Raw genomic sequence first — 20541 nt, forward strand, 5'->3', positions numbered from 1 at the left:
TTGAATGGACAAGGAGAACATGGAATTGCTGAGCTCTATTAACTTCACAAGAATTCTCTTGTCCTCTGCCATCTTTGAGGGGACAAGGAGAACATGGAATTGCTGAGCTCAATTAACTTCACAGGGGTTTTTGGCCTCTGCTTCAGATACAAACTGAAGTTTCATCCTGAGCTGATCCAAAAGAGTTTCTAGAGCCTGACTGGTAGTCCATAGTTATGGAAAGCTCTAAAGTTTACCATCGTAGCTCCCGTCACTATCACAAGGCCCCATGCTTGGGAGAAATGGTCCACTTGATGCTTCCCGAATTCGCAATATGCTTCTGTGGGTGGAACTTCACATTGAGGAAGCCCTCTTCAGGCCATGTGGCAGAGCCCGTGCATGACCTGTCGAGGGAGAAGCAATTACCGAGTGAAAAACATTCGGGTTCTTTATGATCCGGCGTGCAAAAGGAGCATCCGCGTTGGTGATTTCCTAGGTCCTTCGGTCCTCTATGTGTGCCTGACCATGGTGTTGCAACAGACACACCTTTGGATGAAAAATACTCGCAAGAGCGCAAGGACTTCGTGCTCTTGGAAGGAGACAGATTGAAGTCGTCATAGTTCCACAAGTAGACACGATCCTCTCCAGTAGATACCATGTGATTGCCACTTGAAGTAAAAGAAGCAGACATCTGATTTACTGACTTTGGATGCCCTGTTACATTCAGCAAATTACAGCTTTAAACAATGCTGGTCGATTGTGGAACCAAAACAAAAGGTCTCATTTCACATTGGCAAAATTATACGCTGGTCAATAGGCTTGTGTTCTTGGTTTATATTCTTGTGGACACAGATGAGATGTGACACAACGAGAATGATAAACCCTATATTCTACTTTTCTCAAATTTTTGACTTTTCACTCAATATGGTATCAAGGTTATTAAATGATGGCTCAGATGCAAAAAGAAATTGACTCAGCCATGCATTTTTACAGGGCAAAGATGAAAGATGCCTTGATTTTTATCTTCAAAATGGGGATAATGATAAGCGAAAGTTTCATGAAACCTCGAATGAGAATGAAGCTCAATACCTCTGTATTTGGAAATGATCTCAGTTCCTTCTAAAATACGGAGTCTGCAATCTTCTGACGAGATCATTACTCTTCGAGAATTTTCCTGAGAAAACTGCAATGAGAAATCATTTAAACGTTATTTATGAGCAATGTAAGAAGAACCTTTCAGAAACTCGAGCTTTTACTTATGCCAAACCTGAATGCTAGTGATCCTGTTGCCAAAGGTCCTTTTTTTCCCTTGAATATGGATAACTGCATCTTGCTGGAGACGATTGCCTGCATCCAGGTAAATTGAGTTAAGTACCTACTATTCATATTCATAAACTAACCCTACATTCAAAACATGAGGAGAAAGTTACCTGACATCTCAAAGAAACGGCAAGTGCCTGTGATACTACCAACAACAATTCCCTGCAAAAAGCATTGGAGAAAAGAAGACAGGATGAGCATAATCTTTATCTCCTAAAACTTTAGATAAGGCTTAGCAGCATGAAGCTATTGATCATACTTTTCCATCAGGCTGGTAGCAAATGGCGGTTATCACATCTCGCGCGTCGACCCAATCCACAACTCGCCTTTTGGATATTCCCCAAATCCGAGCTTTACCATCTATAGAACCACTTAAGAAGTGGTTCTCATCAAGAGGTCAAATTGAATGCACGTCACTGTTTCAGATCGAAGAGGCAAAAGATAAGATTATGGGAAATTATTGAATAACAGGACATCTCGAGATAAGGAGAACTGAAGTTTAATATTTACCGTAATTACTATGGCGGAAGACATTCAGGCATCGGTCACAACCCACTTTCCACAGACGGACAGTATTGTCTTTGGAAGACGAAAGCAGCTTCTGCAACAGCAAAGGATGAAAAAAAGCTCCCCATCAGCCATCAAGCCAAGTAAAACATTCCAACATGAAACAAGTGAGAGTGCATGATCACTTCAGCAAGATATAGAAGGCTGTGCTAGAACTCACATTAGAAGAAGACCAAGCCAACTCCAGAACATCACTTGTGTGGCCGTGAAACTCATGCAGTGGTGACTCGCTGATCCAGAAGATCTGATCAGGCATTAGAACTGAGGCGTGGTTCGACTTCTTTCCTTTAGGACGCGATATGCCATTTTTCACCAGGCTGCAATTATGATCTTCACAAGTATCCACATAACTATGAGAGGCATCTACTGATGCAACCTGCCATATCCGGACCACACCATCTGAACCACCAGTTGCCAAGAATTCACCATCTGGACTGAACTTCATCGTCCAGATTATGCCATCGTGAGCTTGAATTTCTTGTCCGACGTAGAGTGCAGATAACTCCATTAACCTCTTTTTGTTGTGTCGGGTGTTCAGCTTTCTCAATCTGGGTACTTCAGGATCTGGTTTGAAAGCTTCAGGAGTAGACATGTTATGCTTGTTGTCTCTCTTGCTCCCAAAAAATTTCCACCATCGATTCACTCTCCTTCTACTTTTAAGAGACGTCTGTTTAGATTTCACAGGTGAATTCGAAAACCCATCAGTCCCTGCATCAGCTGACTTGTTCTCCTCTTGTTGATCAAATTCATCAACCATATAATCTCCATCATTTTCCAGTCCATTCCTAGAGCATACAAAATCTTCCTCTGGAGAATCGGTTCTGGACAAAAATGAGCTCGAAACAGCTCCACTGCACACACTTAACCTATCTACATCTATCTCACTTTCATCAGAACAGACGACTGGAAAACTGAATTCAGCAAAACCCATTCCGCGCAAGAAGGTACTGCGCCTTTCTTTGACACCTTGTGGTTCTTTCAACCAAATGTCGTACTCCCTTGGACTCGATTCTACTTCATCTTTAGCCACATCTGACACCTCAGGTAACGAAAACTGCTCAGCAGAATCAAAGAACTGATCACTATCTCCCTCATTAGGACTCAGCATGTCTTGCAATTGGCCTAATATTCATATCAAAAGAACCAACTATGGTCGCCACCCCCCTCTTCCTCGATGCAATCAAATTCTTCGAGCAGCTCAAATCACTTCATATACCCTCCCCCCGACACCCCAAATTCAAGCACCTAATTTCCCCTGTTAATGCCGATAAAACCGTGATGCAGCAACTGATATTCCCAATCCCCACCAAAAACTACAGGATCCTATAAATTAATCCCCTGAGATGGGCTAAGTACGAGGTACCAAGCTCTAGCTCCCAAAAAAAGACCACCCGGGAAACTTTTTATATGCGAGCGTTGAGAAAGATCAGCTCCAATACTCAGCATAAAAAACTAATCCAAGCAACACCCGGATGGCCAAAAGTCTCAGGAACCCCGAATCGGAGAGCTCCCCAAGGGCCTCAAAAGTTGGGATAACATAAACAAAGGGAGCATAAAAAAGACATTTTTTTCACCTCGGTTTCAATGCGACGCCAAAAAAAATAAGAGAACGCGGACATTTCAACGCGTAAACCCACCGACCCTCCTGAGATTATGGCTCGTAGAAGCCAAATCACCAGCAGAGAACCAGAACTACACTCCCCCTTCGGGGTTCAATCCCCACCAATGCATTGAACCCAGGGAGACATTTCAGGGGTCGGGCACTCGGGTTCTTGAAGAGGAAATGGCGGAACAAGAAAAGGTATGTTTATGTGTGTGAACGGCTGCAGGAGGGGGGTGCAAATCAAGAATCGATAAATAAATCAGAGGAGTGGGCAAGTTCCTTTCTTTTTGCGATCACTTTGTACTGATGAAGAAACCGATGAAAGGGTTGGCGTCTTGAGAAGCGTGGAGGGAGCGAAGCGCACGAGCGACAAGAACGAACGGCGCGGCCCGGGAAACAAGAAGAAAAAGCTGGTTGTTGCTGTGCCGTGCTGAGGCAGCAGCAAACCAATGCGCGTTAACGGCCGAACCCGAACTACCGCTCGTTCATCTGCTGCCGTTTTTCCTCACTGCAAATTTTTTTCTTTTTTTTTGGTGGTCCAGTCGAGCCTTTTGCTTTCTTGTGCTTCGGTAATTCCCAGGAAGCGAAGCGAAGCGAGTTCCTACTTTCTGCGGACATTAAAATCAGGAGGGAAAATGGTGAGGCAGAGAGATAGAGAGAGAGAAAGAGGGTCTGCATCGATTGTCCGAAACGAAAAAGCTGAAAACCGCGGGGTCTATGAAACGAACTTTTTCACTTTCAACCAGAAAGAAAGAAGAAAACTAATGTCTTTTTTTGCTCTCTCTCTCTCTCTCTCTCTCTAACCTAATTTAGAATTTATAATTCGTGCGATTTTTTTTTCCTTTTTCGAATTTGAAATTCTGAAACTTTCACAATACTTCAATATTGATACTTAGAATCCCATCATTTTTTTTTATAAAATTTGCATGGCATTTTGAATTAGTACGAAGGAGTATAAGGTTGTGATTGAGAACAGACAAAAGTGATGTGCTTTGTGGTGATGTCTTTAGAGCACTTGCTCATCATACCTTTAATTGAGAAGACATTAATCATTTCATATCGCTCTGTTGTGAAGATGGCACTTTCTTTTAAAGCATTAAGGTTATTGCTTTTATTGGTGACTTAAAAATAAAATAAAAATAGATTGCAAAACTCACGATACACAAGCGCTATGACCAGCCTTTATCAAATATCCTATAATTACGAGAAAATTATAATTAAAGGCAATCTAAGGGAAAATTCTTTTTTCCTGCTCTAGAGTAAATTGATTTGCCCACCAAATAATAAAATGAACTTATTTATAATTTCCACAAAAAGCACTCCCAAAGTGACACCACACCGGACAGCTATGTGAGAGGGAGGGACCAAAGGGGTTGACTTTCAATTTTGCTATCAATGCGCCTTTAAAGCGTATTAAATAACGAATAAATTGTCCAAAATATAAAAAAATATAAAATATATACGGGTTGTAATAATAGCATAGTAGGGATGTTCTTATGGAATGGCCTACTGTTTTGCAGGTTCCACTTAGGCCAACCGATTTTATCACAAAAAAATAAAATAAAATAAAAAACAAAGTTCTCTCCTCCTCCCCCGAATCTGACAAGTGGCATCCTGGGTTGTCTTGCCTCACATTTGATTAATGTTTAATTTATTTTTTTGGCATAAAATTATATAGAATTTAGTACAAACAGGTTGCTTGTCCGAAAAATGAAAAATTAAGTCTATATATTGACTGCGACTTTTGCAGTCGATATGTAAAATTCATGTTAATGAGTGATTTCAGGACACCTAATAATTAAAAGAATTACTGTTACAAGTTTTACTAAAATGACCATTAAAAAAATTCTATAGTTTATTGTTTATAGCTAAAACAATCTAATTTGATTCATGATTCATCTAAAAGCCAAATGTACTCAATTTCAAAGTGCCTATACCGGTCAGTAACAACAATCATTTTTACGATGAAATTATCGTATAATTTAACTCTATTTAACTCATTCCATCATTGTGAAAAGATAATAAAAAGCTACAACCATATGAGACAAAAATGAAAAACATATGAATCTAAAATCCCTATGATAACTTTCTGTCTGCCTTGGTCTCTAGGCAACATTGACCCAAACCAACCTCTATATCGATATTATGGTGACAGAAATGCTTGTCAGACATAGATTTTTTCTTTTTTTTGGTCGAACAGACATAGATTTGATCTTCAAGATATTAACTAGATACATAACAAAAAGTACAATCCATTTAATCAATGATTTTTTTTTTTAGTAACTTAACAAGTTCATAAAAAAAATCACTAATTGATAATATTTTGGGATTTTTTTCATGGAGATAATAACTGGATAATCAATATTCATTCTTTTATTTATTTATATTTTTTTTGGGTAGATCTCACACATTAAATTTGGGAAGCAAGACCTCCAAAAATCCAAAACATGAACTTAAACACCCGAAGGAGACAGGGAAGGGGAAAAGGGGATGGACCAGAAGACAGCCTGTGCTCAAAAGGCCAGTGACAACAAACACTTTCAGCAGTCACTGCCAGTGCCAACTCTACCTACAAAGGCCACACACACCTATCTTTAAATTCCAACATTTATTATTCCTTATTTTTTAAATAAATAAATTTATTTTCGTTTCAAATTAAAAATATAATTAATTCAGACAGACATTAATAATTCCTCCCTGCAAAACTATCTGGCCCTTTCATGGGGACAGCGATTGTTCCTAATCCTAATAGCCTATAACCTCCCTCACCCCCTACCTACCTGCAACTCTATCTTTTTCTGCAATTCTTGGGCGTTGGGAAATAATTGCAGGGTGTGTTCTTCACCATTGAAGATGCCTAATCAAAGCTCTAACCAGGGTTGGGAATCCATTGTGCTCAAATTGGGTTGTTGTTGCAATTAAAAATTTATCGCTGTCTCAAAGTTTCAAATAAGAAAAAGAAGAAGAAATAAAAAAATATTGAGATGAGTGCTAAGTTCTTACATTGCATTTGGTACTATAAAATGAAATGGAAATAGAAAGAAAGACACTTTGTGAGGATTGAATGAATTAGGATTTTTTTTGTTTAGTTTGCCAAAGAAATTTGGGGGGAATAGAAATGAATGGTTTATGTAGTAAATGAAAAATATACTTCCAATTTTCAAAATGATGACATTATTATAGCATGACATAATTACAACTCAATGATAAAATATTTCACTAATTAATGGGCTAAAATCATCATTCAATAATTTGTACATGATGAATAATTGCTTGAGTTATTATTGATTACTTGAATTTTTTTATTGAATATATATATATTTCTCTTAAGTTTAATTATAAAATTAGTTTAACTACATGACAACCAATCATGATAGTTTATATTTTGCTATTCAGACTAGTGAAGTTAAAAATTGTATTATATCAATTTTAGCTTTTTATTGGCTAATATTCAAAATCTTTTTGAGTTTTATGTTGGTGCGATATTGGAATGGAGTTATGACTCCTTCACACAGTGTAACAATAAAAGTACACATGACTTAAAAAAAAATCGAAATCATGTGCAAAATTAGTCTTAACTAGGCTTATAAAAAAAAGGTGGTATTGTCCCCATAAGCAGATTAAATGCTATGTTGCTATAATTGTTTTCTTTCTCTTTAAATTTGACGAGACATTGATGGTTTTACGACATACTTTAGTCAAAATATGTCATAACAATGCAGTCTTATAAGAAATTAAGAATTAAATAGAACTCTGTTATTTTATAAAAATCCATGATATCGTGAGAGTTAAATACAGATTCATTAGAGACTTATCTAGATTAAGAATTCCGGCCGTAGGAATGGCTATTGAGACAAGACAGACCCTTCTCGAATCGAACTCTAAATCTCTCGTAGGACTGAAATCAAAGGGTGTGCGTACGGACAACTTGTACGGTCGTTTTGGTTTTTCTTTTCTTTGTTTCGGGCAAAAGATTTGATGGTGTGCACGACGCTCGTGTGGACTTCACTTTTCACGTGGCAACTGGGGCCACGAACGGTTTGTCTTTTATTTCCTTAAAAATCTGTGTGGAACGTCAATTTTTAATTAAACAAAAAGTTAGGGGGAAAAGAAGAAGAACATAAAAAATAGTGCCCACGCTCTCCTTGCCTAATTAATTTATTATTAATGAATCGATTGAGGATCCGATGCCGCATTAGATTTAGTTAATAGCCCGAATCCCCAATTTTAGTTTTTTTTTTCTTCTAAAAAATGGGAGTGTATTATCTGGAAATTATCAAATTTTGTAATTAATTTTCACCTCACATGAAGTGGCATTCAAGGCAAACTGCTATTCTCAAGCTTTGGGGGTGCCAAGTCGATGATGGGAAGTCTAATATCCCTCAGGTTGGGCAGATAGATTACTAGGTATGTATGCCGACAACCAAAAACCTAGCCTCCTTAGCCAATATGACTTTCAATTAGTTTAATTTTAAAAGCGCGAGTACATCAATTATGAGTATACGAAGACTGACACGACGATTTTCAAAGGGCCTGTTCGAGCATTCAATAATTCGAAAGTATTCGACTCTAAGTAGTTCGGCTTGAGGAAGATACCCCAAATGATAACAACCCTTCTCATGAAAGCAAACAAGGACACTAGAGGAAGGAACAAAAGTGCAATCAAGATGATAATATCATATATAGTAATCTTGCTAATGTGTAGTGTTTTCATAAATAGCTAGGTATATATGCGAATAGTCAAAACCTAGCCTCCACAAGAAGACATATGACTTCTGATAAATTTAAGTTTAAAAGTACGAGAACGCCAACTATAGGTAACACGGAGACTTGACACGGCAATTTTCAAAGGCTCTTTCAAGCATTCAATAATTAGAAAGTATCCAACCTTAAGCTGTTCGGCATGAGGAAAATGGTGGAACCCTCAAACGATAGCAACCCTTCTCATGAAAGCGAACGAGGGCACTAGAGGAAGGAACAAAAATGCAGTCAAGATGATAATATCATATATAGTAATCTTGCTAATGTATAGTGTTTTCATATATAGTAAGGTATATATGCCAATAATCAGAACCTAGCCTCGATTACAAGACAAATATGACTTTCAATTAATTTAATTTCAAAAGTGCAAGAACATCGACTGTGAGTAAATAGAAATTGACACGGCGATTCTCAAAAGGGCTTGTTAGAGCATTTAATAATTTGAAAGTATTGGACCCTAATTGGTTCGCTCAATATGCAAGAAGATATTCAAGAAGCAGCTCAGGAAATATGATGGAACCCTCAAATGATAACAACCTTTCTCATGAAAGTGAACAAGGACGCTGAAGGAAGGAACAAAAGTGCAGCAAGATGATAATATTAGATCCGGTAATCTTGCTAATGTATAGTGTTCTCATAATGATTAGCCAAGGACAAGACCCTAGTTCTAGTTCGATATTCCATGTGGGCTTGTTCCACTTTTGTGTGCACGACTCTCTCAAACATCAAACAAGGAAACTCCCATGAACAAGCATGAACGAGTCTTAATGAACTCAAGGAGAAAATGGAAAAATGTAAGTTACAAGGGCATAGAAGCAGAAAAACTGACCTTTTGCTCCACTCTGCAAACTTTGTATGAGGTTTCCAGCAATGTATGGACTGTAGACTCTCTTGAATATGAGAGAGAGAGAGAGAGAGAGAGGTGTCTTTGTCTAAGCCATTGAAGCTGTGAGGATCATGTTGGGTACAAATAGGAGAATGAGTGATGATGCATTCATGGAGCCACCTAAGCAGATGCCAAAAAGCAAAGGCTTGGACCCTAATTGTTGGGAGCATATCGCCGCTCGATCTTGCCTCGATCTCCCCTCATTAAAACCAAAAGTTATCGTCCCTTTATCTTATTTTATACCTGCATTTCATATTTCATTTATATTAATGCCAAGTTGCCTATTTTTAAGGGATTACTACTCATTTTTCATTTCATCTCCGATTTCTGAGCTCCTGGAGTATTTTTATCTCTCGGTTCTTTTCTCTTTCTGGCACACTTGGTTAATTGAGATGACAATTTGGCTTATTTTAGCTGATACGATTTGTGGTAAAAATCGAGCATGCTTGATACAGGTTCTCTTTAGGACGTACGATTTGTACTTACGAAGTGTTGGATGAAAATTATTTCTTTTACATATCAATATTGATCATATACTTTTCTTTCTTAAAGGGTTTTGAAAACTTAGCTCGGTGAGATGGTCTAGTTGTTTGTGTTTTAGTTGGCGAACTATAGGGACATTGAACACTTCTTCACTATCAAGGGCTTGTTGGCTTTTGATTTCCCATGCTTTAAACATGTAGCTTTGGACCGCAACACTGCAAATTTAAATTGAAGAGAACAACGTGCTTAATGGAAAATTGCTGAACACTTTAGAGATTATTGTGGCAATCGGCAGCCCTAACCAAAAGGGGCCACGTAATGATCTTTCATTCGACAAGATCGAATATCACTAAAGCTAATGAACCTACGCCATTCCATGTGGTGCACGCATTCATTGATTTATATCTTGATTTGGCTTAAAGTTCAGAAAAAGACGCGGCTACAAATTATCATGAATCGTGCACATCCCTCATTGGCTTACAAAATCTAGGGTTTCGTTAGGTTTTTTTTTTTTTTTTTTTTGTATATATATGAAACTTGATCAAACTCTCTATGTCCCACTCACATGCTCTCTTGACTTCTCTTTTGGCCAGGCATATAGAACTTGACTTGGAATGCACATTTCTCCAAGAGCACTCACTCCAAACTTTGCATGGTGGCATCATGAGTGCTTGTCTCATCCCTTTTCTAGGGTTTGGCCCATTTGACAACCAAGGTCACGCTCCCCCCTCTTCGATTTATTCATTTCCAAAGAATTTTGCTCAGCTGGCACTAGAGACTTCCTTGGTCTATATGTCTCTCTAGTCTAATCACAAGCCTAACCATCTCTCAATTAAAGAATTAAAACCACGATTTGTTGACCCTCCTCGAGATGCGATGCTTGTTGGAGAGTGGACTGTCGTAGACCATGTGAACGTATAAGAAGGGCGATCTCCTTTGATATTATACGCAAATCTTGGATTCTCAACCGAAAAATTATCGATGAGTTATTTAAATGGTTGATAAGATTAGGATGTGATGAGGAAAAGCTAGGTTTGGTAGCTCAATCCACATGATTGAGATCCACTTGTGTGAATACATGTTTATTTGATCAAGTATCCCTTTCAAGGTCTAATTAGGGAATTAAATATCTTGTGTATAGCGACTAAGTTGTCAAGTTCTCGTCTTGTCTATGTAACATCTTGATCTAGAGATGAAAAGGGAAGAAAGTTCGATTTTCAGAATAAAATTATCACTAGCTTTGAAATACCCATTAATCATAATAGTCATTGACAACCATTTTACTAGGGTTGGGTGACGAGCGAGATTTGACTTGATTTTCGACAATACAAGGTTGTGAGAACTACCCGGACAAGAGTAATAGATAGAAGGGGTGCGAAATATCTAAAAGCTACCGGTGGAGAAAGTCCATGCATATGTTTCATCGACCGATTTAGCGGGATTCATTGTGCTCGGTTGCTAGGCTGCATCACAAGCAAGCGAACCGAAAGTGACATGTCGTACCTCCACGGAGTGATCATTGGGATCCCGTTGTTCTTCTCACATCGCAAGCTACCAAAAAAGTGTGTGGCCTCGGATGCAAATACGTCACCATCTCTCATCCGAGGCTCTCTCCAGAGAGTCAAGACATGACACACCTCGGAAAGGTCCAAAAGAAAAAAGAAAAAGATAAGGAAAAAAAAGGGGAAGAGAAGGTACATTGCGTACGTTGTCGGAAAGGTAATGCGATGTTGACTTTGCTGGGGTCCAACACGGCGTCGTCCATTCGCTCCATGGGAATAAAGGTGGTGTCGGCACGAATCCAAACCCATTTCTCCTTTGGCTGCTTGCTTTCTCAGGTTCTTCCTTCCTTCCTTACTCGTCTTGCCAAAGAAGAATTCTAATTCGAGAAAGGTCAAAGATGAGGCAAACCAGGCATAAAAAATAATAATAAATAAACCTTTATATAAATTACCTTTAAGGTATTGACATTCTATTATCTTTTCTTGAACCCTTAACGAGATATTTGTATTTCCTTGGTTCATATTTATATCGATTCTAGTTTTACACGTTTTTTCATTCTACGAAGATCCAAAAGATGGGCCGTTTACCATGTTTTGAAAAAGTCTAGTGATTGAAAAAGGGATATTGACCCCGCACAAGAATGATACGGAAAGCAAAGCTCCTGGTGCTCGAAGGATGCTTCAATCTTCATCGGAATCATGAGGAAAACGAGAGGAAGTCGTTCGTCAAATGGGGCAAACAGTGGGATGCTGACGTGCCAATTGGGAGGTGTCTCCATTGAAAGATGCATTCTGTCTCAAGGATAGTTTCCCCTCCTCGATTGGCCACATAATAAGTTTGGAAAAATTAGAGAATATTTTGAAGGAGTGGGCGTGGCACAAATCGGTTCATATTTCACAAATTCAATGATTGCCACGACATAATGTTGGCCCCAATACAAGAATAATCATGAACCGTGTACCTTGCAAGCGGCCTACCGATCGCCGCTAGTGGTGGTTGACTAGAAAAGTGCACGTTCATGTGGGAATCCATCCTTGTCAAATGTCATGTCATCCTTAACAAGTTAACATATGCAAGAGCCCTCTCGATCCAATCTTGTCAAGGCATGGAACGAAATTTGCTAAAAAAACGACAGTGTACACGATAATGAAAAGAACATGCACTTCCAAGTGTTGGAATAGAGAGATTAGAGAAATTGAAGACCAAGATGACCATGCATTGTCATGTTTAAACATGCAAGAGCCCTCTTGCATTCGACATTGCTTGCTGAATGCGATTGTACAAGATAATGAAATGAACATGCACTTCCAAGTACTGGAAGAGAGTCTAGAGAAATTGAAGGCCAAGATGACCATGTAAAATAGGTGTGGTAGTTGTGAGTGTCACAAGCCAATGTGTTTGCTCATGAATTCTGACCATGTGGCAAGTTAAAAGTTTCTCCTTTTTACGAGCATGACATGCATAAGATTTGAGGCGCTCAATTTTGTAGACTTGAGTGTTAAGTGCTGGTTGAACAAATGAGATGGGAGAGATGAAATATGAAGATTGTGTTTTGATAAAGATGAAAGTTGGAAAGAATTGATTTCATAAGAAATTTGAAAGTGTGTGCTCAACTTGTCGAGAAAGACCATTTGCTAGTTAAGTCAAAGAATCTAAGATCCGTATGTTTCCTCATAAATTCAAACAAGAAGTACTTTTGAGCTGAAAAAGAGTTGAAGTGTGAATGCCGTAAGATTTAGGATATATTGATGATTTGCCGGTAAGAAATGTGGTCGTACAATCCGTTTTGAAAGAGACTAGCATCGCTTCCTCGAGCAGCGGGTTACGGATACTAGACGACTGTCGGTGGCGTTATCTTTGCGGAGCGGGCGGCTGATTTGGTAATTCTGCTGGTGGATCCAAGCCCAACTACTCCCCTCGTGTCCTGAAGGGAATTTGGAAATTTAAGACAGAAGTGGGCTACTTTGAAATGCATCAGACCAAGTTTGCGGAGAACAAATGACTAGAAAGTTTTACATCTGGGTCCTGTGGTCCAATCTGTGTATGCTTATAAGCCCATCATGGTGAAATTCAAAGAAGTGGTTGGGCTAGCATTTTTAATTCTGGAGCAGGCCCAGACCCAATACACTTTTGAATAGATCAGAGAGGATGAGTCCAAAACACAAGCATGGCCCAAGAGAGAAGAAAAACCACCGGAGGTGAGTAGTTCTAGGTTTTGTCCAAATTTCACCTGAAATCCGAAACTATCTGTTGAAGTAGATTCCATAATTTCAGAACTTGAAATCTATCCCGCATCTTGTGATAGGGTAGGTTGCAGCTTCTCCCTGTGTTCCACCTATACTCTTAATTAAAGTATTGTAGTAAATCATAACATCTAATGATCACAATTTGCTACGATCCACTAATCATAACTCATATTTAGATACATAAATATTCTAAAATATTAACAAATTAAAAGTCTCGGTCATGTATATCATTGAAAATGGAAGGTCGGATTAGTAGTTTCAGATTATACATTCATCATAAGATGTCACAAGATGCCACAAAATTGCACAAAGACATAGAATAGGTAAAAAAACATAGACTTGTGGTTCCTGGTTCCACCTAAAACTTGAAATTCACCCATCGAAACATGTTCATCAATTTTCGATTCTTAGATTTCTGGTTCTATCCTAGAATCATACTCATTTCTAGAAACCATGTCAATCGATTCAATGTTTGGTATATAAATTTTCAAGATGAAATAAATTTTAAATCCATATGATTGTCATGATAATGCTATATGTGGACTAGACACTACAACACGAGGTCACTATAGAGGCCTAATTATCTATGGTATCGTAGTGTTATTGATGTCATGCTATACCATCTAGAAAACTTTAGAGATTAGCTGGGAAAGAATCGGATACTCTTCACTGTTCTCGTGCACCTAGATACAAAAGTATTAATTATCATTCATGATTCTAATACAAGAGCCTAATCATGGGTCTAACATGCATCAAGAGAACTGATCTGCTCGCGGGAAATAGCATGCGTCTTATGAATAGATACGATCATTTTACAAAGCACCTTGAAAAAACAATAACCAGACTAGTCAAATGAATGGATGGGTGGGGTTGGGTTTGGGTTGGATCATAAATGGTCCGACTCAAATTGACATATTAATCCGTTTATGATCCATTTATCTATAATATAATGTGAATTTCTCGACTTATATCCGACTCAACACATATCCAACAAAATATTTCCATATTTGAACTCAATTTATGGGAACTCATACCCACATTGAAGTGAAAGTGCGGAGTAAGCGAGAACAAAATCAAGTGAGTGTGAGAGAGAATAAAGAAATAGTTATAGAAATGGGTTAAACTTAAGTAAGTTGTAAATCAATTTTAAGACCATATTATGTTTAAATCTATTTATGACTTATTTACTAAATATAACCAATCCATTTAATAACCCATTCAATACCTATATGGGTTTAAAAAAAAGGCCCATGGCCCAATAATTACGTTGCAATATCTCAATACTCAAATGAAAAAAATCTAACCTGTCTTCACCCAACGAGTCCCGGCATGCCTTGAGATAAGAAGCACAATCATGATGCGACCATTGGGCACGGACCGAGGCCAATCCCTAATGGCCAGCCTAGTAGGTTCAAACTTTCCCCCCGGATTCCTGCCTGCCCACTATTATATTATTCTCCTGCGATTGGGATTGTTTGCTACCTGTGTTGTGTCATGGTCATAGCGATAGCAACGTGCCCAATACCTCCATGTTCCCTCAAAGGATCTAACACAGAACATATATTCCCACGATCCATGATGTAAGCACGGAGCTACGCTCCAATCAAATCATAATCCGTAAGATTACGACCTCGAAATTTCTTACTAAACTTATATAACGTCTTTTCAATATGACCCGGATGACGTCATCGGTTGGAAAGCTACCAAAGAGAAACGAATATTTCTATTTTTTAAGAAGTTTTTATAAATTTTTTCGCTTCTTTTTTTCTTTTTCGATTTACTGGCAGGCATTATGCTTTTCATCTTCGACTGAATGGACAACCAGTCATTCCATGAAAATTCCTTCGGCCCCATCCACTTCAACAACGCTGACGCAATAATTCTGTAAAGCTACGAAAAGTTTAATTAGGAAGTTGCATGAAAATATAGAAAAATTGGGACGTCAATTTTCCGTGTTTTCAGCACCTATGTCACCTTTCTTTTTCTCTTCCTTATCCGATGGAATAATATTGGTACGGCCACAATACTAATTTATAATCTTTTTGAGCTAAAAAGAAAATTATTCTACCTAGTTTTTTTTAATGTTTTTCTGGGGGTCGAAATCACTGGTTTAGAGGATTGAAAGGATATGGTTTTCTCTAGATTGCATCTGCCCTACGTTGGAGGCCTCTCCTTTATTCGGTCCTTTGTGTTCCTGCGACGTAAGGGAATTTTGAAGTTTGACATTCCGTTTGGGAATTTGATTTCTAGAAGGGCGCATACGTAATAATTCGATTTAGCAATTAAAATTAGGGATTGCATTCCCAAATTTCATCCTCCTTTGGGGTTTTTGACCATCGGCCGGTGCGCACACCATAGGACTTTGGGCCTATAAAGGCTATCGTGATAAAGTTGAGGCATTTAGTACAGCATTCCACTAATATTTACAGAATTCCTTAGTACACCATAGGCATTTTATAGGATGTTGCTTTTAATAAAAAAAAAAATTCTTTCAAATTTGTCCTTACTAAATTATCTAAATTTCAATTTTACTGTCATCTTCACTAGATCATGCAAACATGGCTGGCATTGCACGTCATCAACGACGAGCTCAAATTTGATCGATAAGCTTAAATATGACCATCATCGGCTCACATTTACCACCAACAGCTATCGACCAAGGTCACATGACCCTCATCAAGGCTGCCATGTCACCCGAGGCTGTCAATTTGGATTGCTTTCAATTGGGTTTCTTCGATCCTCTTCGGGTCTATATTTTTTTTTTACTAGAAACCCTAGTCTAAAGTAAATAGACCAAGAGCTACTTGAATAATCAATTTAGTTTAAAGTCCTTTGCTTTTATGCAAATGTATTGGGCAAAAGCTCTCCCAAATGCACCCTCCGTCTTACACAAGAGCTTGTTATGTTCAAATAATAATAATAATAAAAAAAAGGATCATCACGTGCTAAGTTTTTTTGCACGTGCACATCTAATTAGCAAATAAATGGTCGGGTCGCTCATAATGAGCTTTGGATGGGGTGACATGGAAGGAAGGAAGAGAAATTGCTCAAATAATCAACTTCAAGATCAACATGGTGGGTGGATGTCGCATACTCTAGTCTACAACTTTAAATGGAGGATGACCCTTCATCTTCACCGTTTGCTTCACCGAAATGATTTAAGTTTAGGAACTAAATTGAACATGTACAAAAAATTTAAAGGTTCAGGAACAACATTACGTATTAGACCAAAGTTTAAGGATCATTTGTATAATTATCCTAATTATACCTTATAAAAAGATTTTGACTAGAAGGCTTGGGCAAAGATTTAGACATGACCTTATCGGATCAGCCCATCCTATTAATCACATCTAGGTATACGAAAAAAGCTCACATATTAGATTATACTTAACTATAAGTTCTAACCGTAGAATGCGATTCATTTTAAATCTTTCGATCTGTGCAGTCAAGTCTTAAATCATTTGGAGAGACGCGATCAAACTTCTTTGCAAGAATCGCATCTCAATAAACTTATAGGCCGTGGCATAACAATTTTTTTGTTCGTGGAAAGAATAAAGAATGAATGAGAACAATTGGGTTTCTATGGTCCCTCGAGAGGCCCGATCTCTCGACCTAAAAATTTCTCATCTTAGTATATTTTGCTGTATCTCCCACATGAGATGTTTGCGCCTCGAACATTTCAAAAGATTTTCAATGAATGATCGAGATACGTCCTTTTATGATTTGTCAGCATGGATCTCCAAAGTTTGGATTTTCGAGAACTTGTAGAAGTGCCCTGTAAAATGATTTAGGATTACTGGTACAAATTGCAATAAAAATTATAGCCAAATTGAGTTTATATTATGGAACTTCGAGTGCAATTTCACGAGGATGCGGTATGGACGACTAGAAGGTGTTTTGGGACCACATTTGACCAGTAAAAGTAGTGGATGATGCTTGTGCCTCCATTGATATTTCCAATGCTTGCTAAACACTACTATGTCCCAAGCATTCTCCAAGTTCTTCACGGAAATGAAATGAATGGCTGAAGTAAATTGTTCCCCAGATCCAACTTTTGCGGAGAGGGTCGGTCAAACTTCGAATAATGTCAGAATTGCTGCTTCATTCGGGCTAATTCACTTTAAAAAAATCCCAACTTTAAATCCAATCTTAATTTTACCCTAAATTCCTTTTTTTTCACCTAAAAAAATCGACAACTTTCACTCTAGTCTTAAATTTCTCCATTTAAAGATTGCCACTAGTTTCTTCATGACCATTAACATCAGGAGGGTGCTATTGTTCCATACGATGGTGCGGGCGTTGATGAAAACACTTCTAACTGGCATGGATGCTGATGATTATGAAGACTAGCGGCAGGTTTCGAACGTGTGAGTATATTTGGGACTAACGTGAAAGTTGGCAATTTTTTTAGACAAAGAAAATTTAAGGCAAAATTTAGACTATAATTAAAGTTGGAGGAGTTTATATTTTTTAATTTTAAGGAATTAGGCCCTTCATTTTTATTGGGGTTTTATCTATTGGAGGCACTTGTTATATGACGTGATGAATTGCAAGTGTATATTCAATCAGAGGACCACATTAAGTACATATTTATTACGAACATGTGTCGTCACTTACCATCATCAATCTTGTAGATCGATTTTAGTGTACTTGCTATTAGTTATCATGGAAAAGAGTGAGATAAGATTGAGTTCCTCCAGCTCTTCCATCCGAGGACCATTTGCATTGTGAGTTGCAACCAGCCAATGCCTTGTCCTTTGCAAATTTTGGAGTGAGTTCATACCCATTTCAAGAAATACATGCATTCTAAAAAAAAAAAACTATATATACGTGCATTTTATTTATTGCTAATAAATATGAAACTTTGACTTCTAGTTCAAGTGGTCCACGGTATGAAAAGATGAGATGGGTATGGCTCTTGCATTCAATTCAAATCTTCCCAAAGCACATCCCATAGGGAACTAAAGCTATTCGATAGTGATAAATCCACTAGCTGACTACTGATGTAGTGCTACATCATTTAGTAAATCAGTTTAGTGAATTAGTTTGAATATTGTCAAAGTTATTTCTATGAATATTAGTGAATTTCTCGTCTATCGATCTCGATAGTTATTTTTGTCAAAATTTCAATTCCGAATAAATAAGCAAGTGAGATTATTGTAGCTTGGTAGACACAATATGTTGCGTTGAAATAGTGTAAAATAGATAGAAGGACCAAATCGAAGAAGTAGAAACCTCCGCATCCAGTCAAATCTTACCATCTTAGTTGGAGCACTGCTGCCCAAACAAAATTGAACGTTCAAGGTGATTCAAGACCCCAAGCCATAAAAACTTGGATTCGGTTCGCATCCGAGAAGACATCATTCGAATCGACACGCGATCAGTGATTAGCTTGGATTCGATGATCTATGGCTTCTCAAGGAGAGATTAAAACGTCATGTCAAATCAAACGAGGTTTTGTTTTTGCATGCCTCCACTCACATCAAGATGGGCCCTAGATACGTGCGGATCGCAAATTGTGCAATAGAGCATTTCGCCAAAAGATTAGTGTCCTTTTCCCCCATGTTAATATTGTTTTATGACGGTCGATGTTGGAGCGGTCAAACCCATCTTTTTCAATTGCTTTCTTTAAAGACATCGTTATTTTTTAATCTTTGCAAAAAATAATAATAAATTTTTCGTGACTTGTCGGGCTGTGATTGGGGTACCTTTCCAGTTTCCATTTCCTTCCAGTAATTAAACAAATCGTTTTAAATGAAAGGGAAAGCTGCAATCGCAGTCAGCAAAGCAACCCGAACTCCGGCCGTATTCTGGCAACCTTTTTTTTTTTTTTTTTTTAATTATAATTTTTTATTGTTATTTTGTCCCCGTCTGTATAATACTTTTTTTTTTTTGTCTAATTTGCTTCAAAATTTCGGGGAAAAAAAAAAAGAAATTGTCGACAAATTTAATTTAAAAGAAAAAGCCTATCTTGGCTGCTTTATAATTAAATCTGAGTCCAGTCGGTCCGTTGTTCCCTGTCTTATGGAATAAAGTCAACTTTCTGGCCGCCCAAACCCTTAAATTTTGCAAAGGCCTAAAATGTGGCTAAAAGAAGTCAAGATAATATCCCTATTTTATCAACAAAAAGATCGAATTTTAAAACGTATAATTGAAGCGATACACCGTAGCTTACCTAATCATTATGGAAAAAAAATTATCTGATGCGTTGGACAAAGGGAGATTAAACATTTAAAAAGGGGAAAAGCTTAGTATATATTAGATTTTTACATGCAAATTTCATGAATAATCACTCGAAATGAAAGGCACTTGAAAAAAAAAAGACTTGTAACAATATCAACCATATTAGATCAAATTGTGCAAACACAATATTAAATAGAACGTATAAATTTGTGCTATGTTATGAGTAATTATAATATGAACGAACTATATCAGTATCACTTCACATATAAAGAAGTAGAGATAACTTTTCTGAAGCTGGACAATTGCATTTTCTATCAACTTTTAATGGGCATATTTTGAATTTACGAAAAAATGAGACTTATGGAAATATTGATTGAAAGAATTTCTTCAAGAGCATGGCATATATTAAAGGGAAATATTCGGCAAAAAATACAAATAATTAAGTACAATTATTTGGACATTTCGTCGTGCAAAACTATAGAATAATCCCTAGCACTTTGTGTGGGGGCAGCCAGCAGCAGCATGCTGTCCCGTCTTGCAATCCTAGGCAGAGACCGTCTCCTTCGAGATCGATCGAGACCCACGAATCGATTACGGACGGGACGGCGATGGAGAGATCTTCGGCACACTCGCCGACCAATCGTTCGATGAAATGTCCGCGACCCGTTTCGCGAATTCGAGAATGGATTCTGGCAGGGGGGCGACTACCCATTTCGCGAATTCGTGAACTAATCACTGGGTCGGTGGCAAAGAACGAAATTGGAAACTCGAGAGCTCGCGATCGCTCCGATTCGATCGAAGCGAAACAGAGAGAGAGAGAGAGGAACAGGGAGGAGAGGACATCGTCCGAACTGTGGAAATCCTGCATCAGTTGCTGCAGTTGCTGCAGTTGCTGCTGTCCTTCCTTTCACTGTGATCGTACAGAGATGGTGTGAGCAAGCGATTTTGGGCACCGAAAAGCTTTCTACCTTTTCTTTCTTTTAAGCCATTCCATTCCATTCCAATTTCTA

At 38.0% G+C, this 20541-nt stretch overlaps 1 protein-coding gene across 1 annotated transcript; it reads right to left on the reverse strand.

Annotated features, from left to right (window-relative positions):
• Positions 1-149: 149 nt before the first annotated feature.
• On the reverse strand, positions 150-4159 carry LOC120288108 (WD repeat-containing protein 44-like). Its single transcript, XM_039301471.1, is given in 9 exon segments — positions 150-349; positions 352-693; positions 1069-1162; positions 1247-1326; positions 1410-1461; positions 1559-1698; positions 1701-1715; positions 1810-1900; positions 2027-4159. Coding segments are annotated over 9 exon segments (1923 nt in total). The 5' UTR covers positions 2975-4159; the 3' UTR covers positions 150-188.
• Between the last annotated feature and the right edge of the window lie 16382 nt (positions 4160-20541).

This window comes from Eucalyptus grandis, chromosome 9, assembly GCF_016545825.1.
Source record: "Eucalyptus grandis isolate ANBG69807.140 chromosome 9, ASM1654582v1, whole genome shotgun sequence".
NCBI lineage: Eukaryota > Viridiplantae > Streptophyta > Magnoliopsida > Myrtales > Myrtaceae > Eucalyptus > Eucalyptus grandis.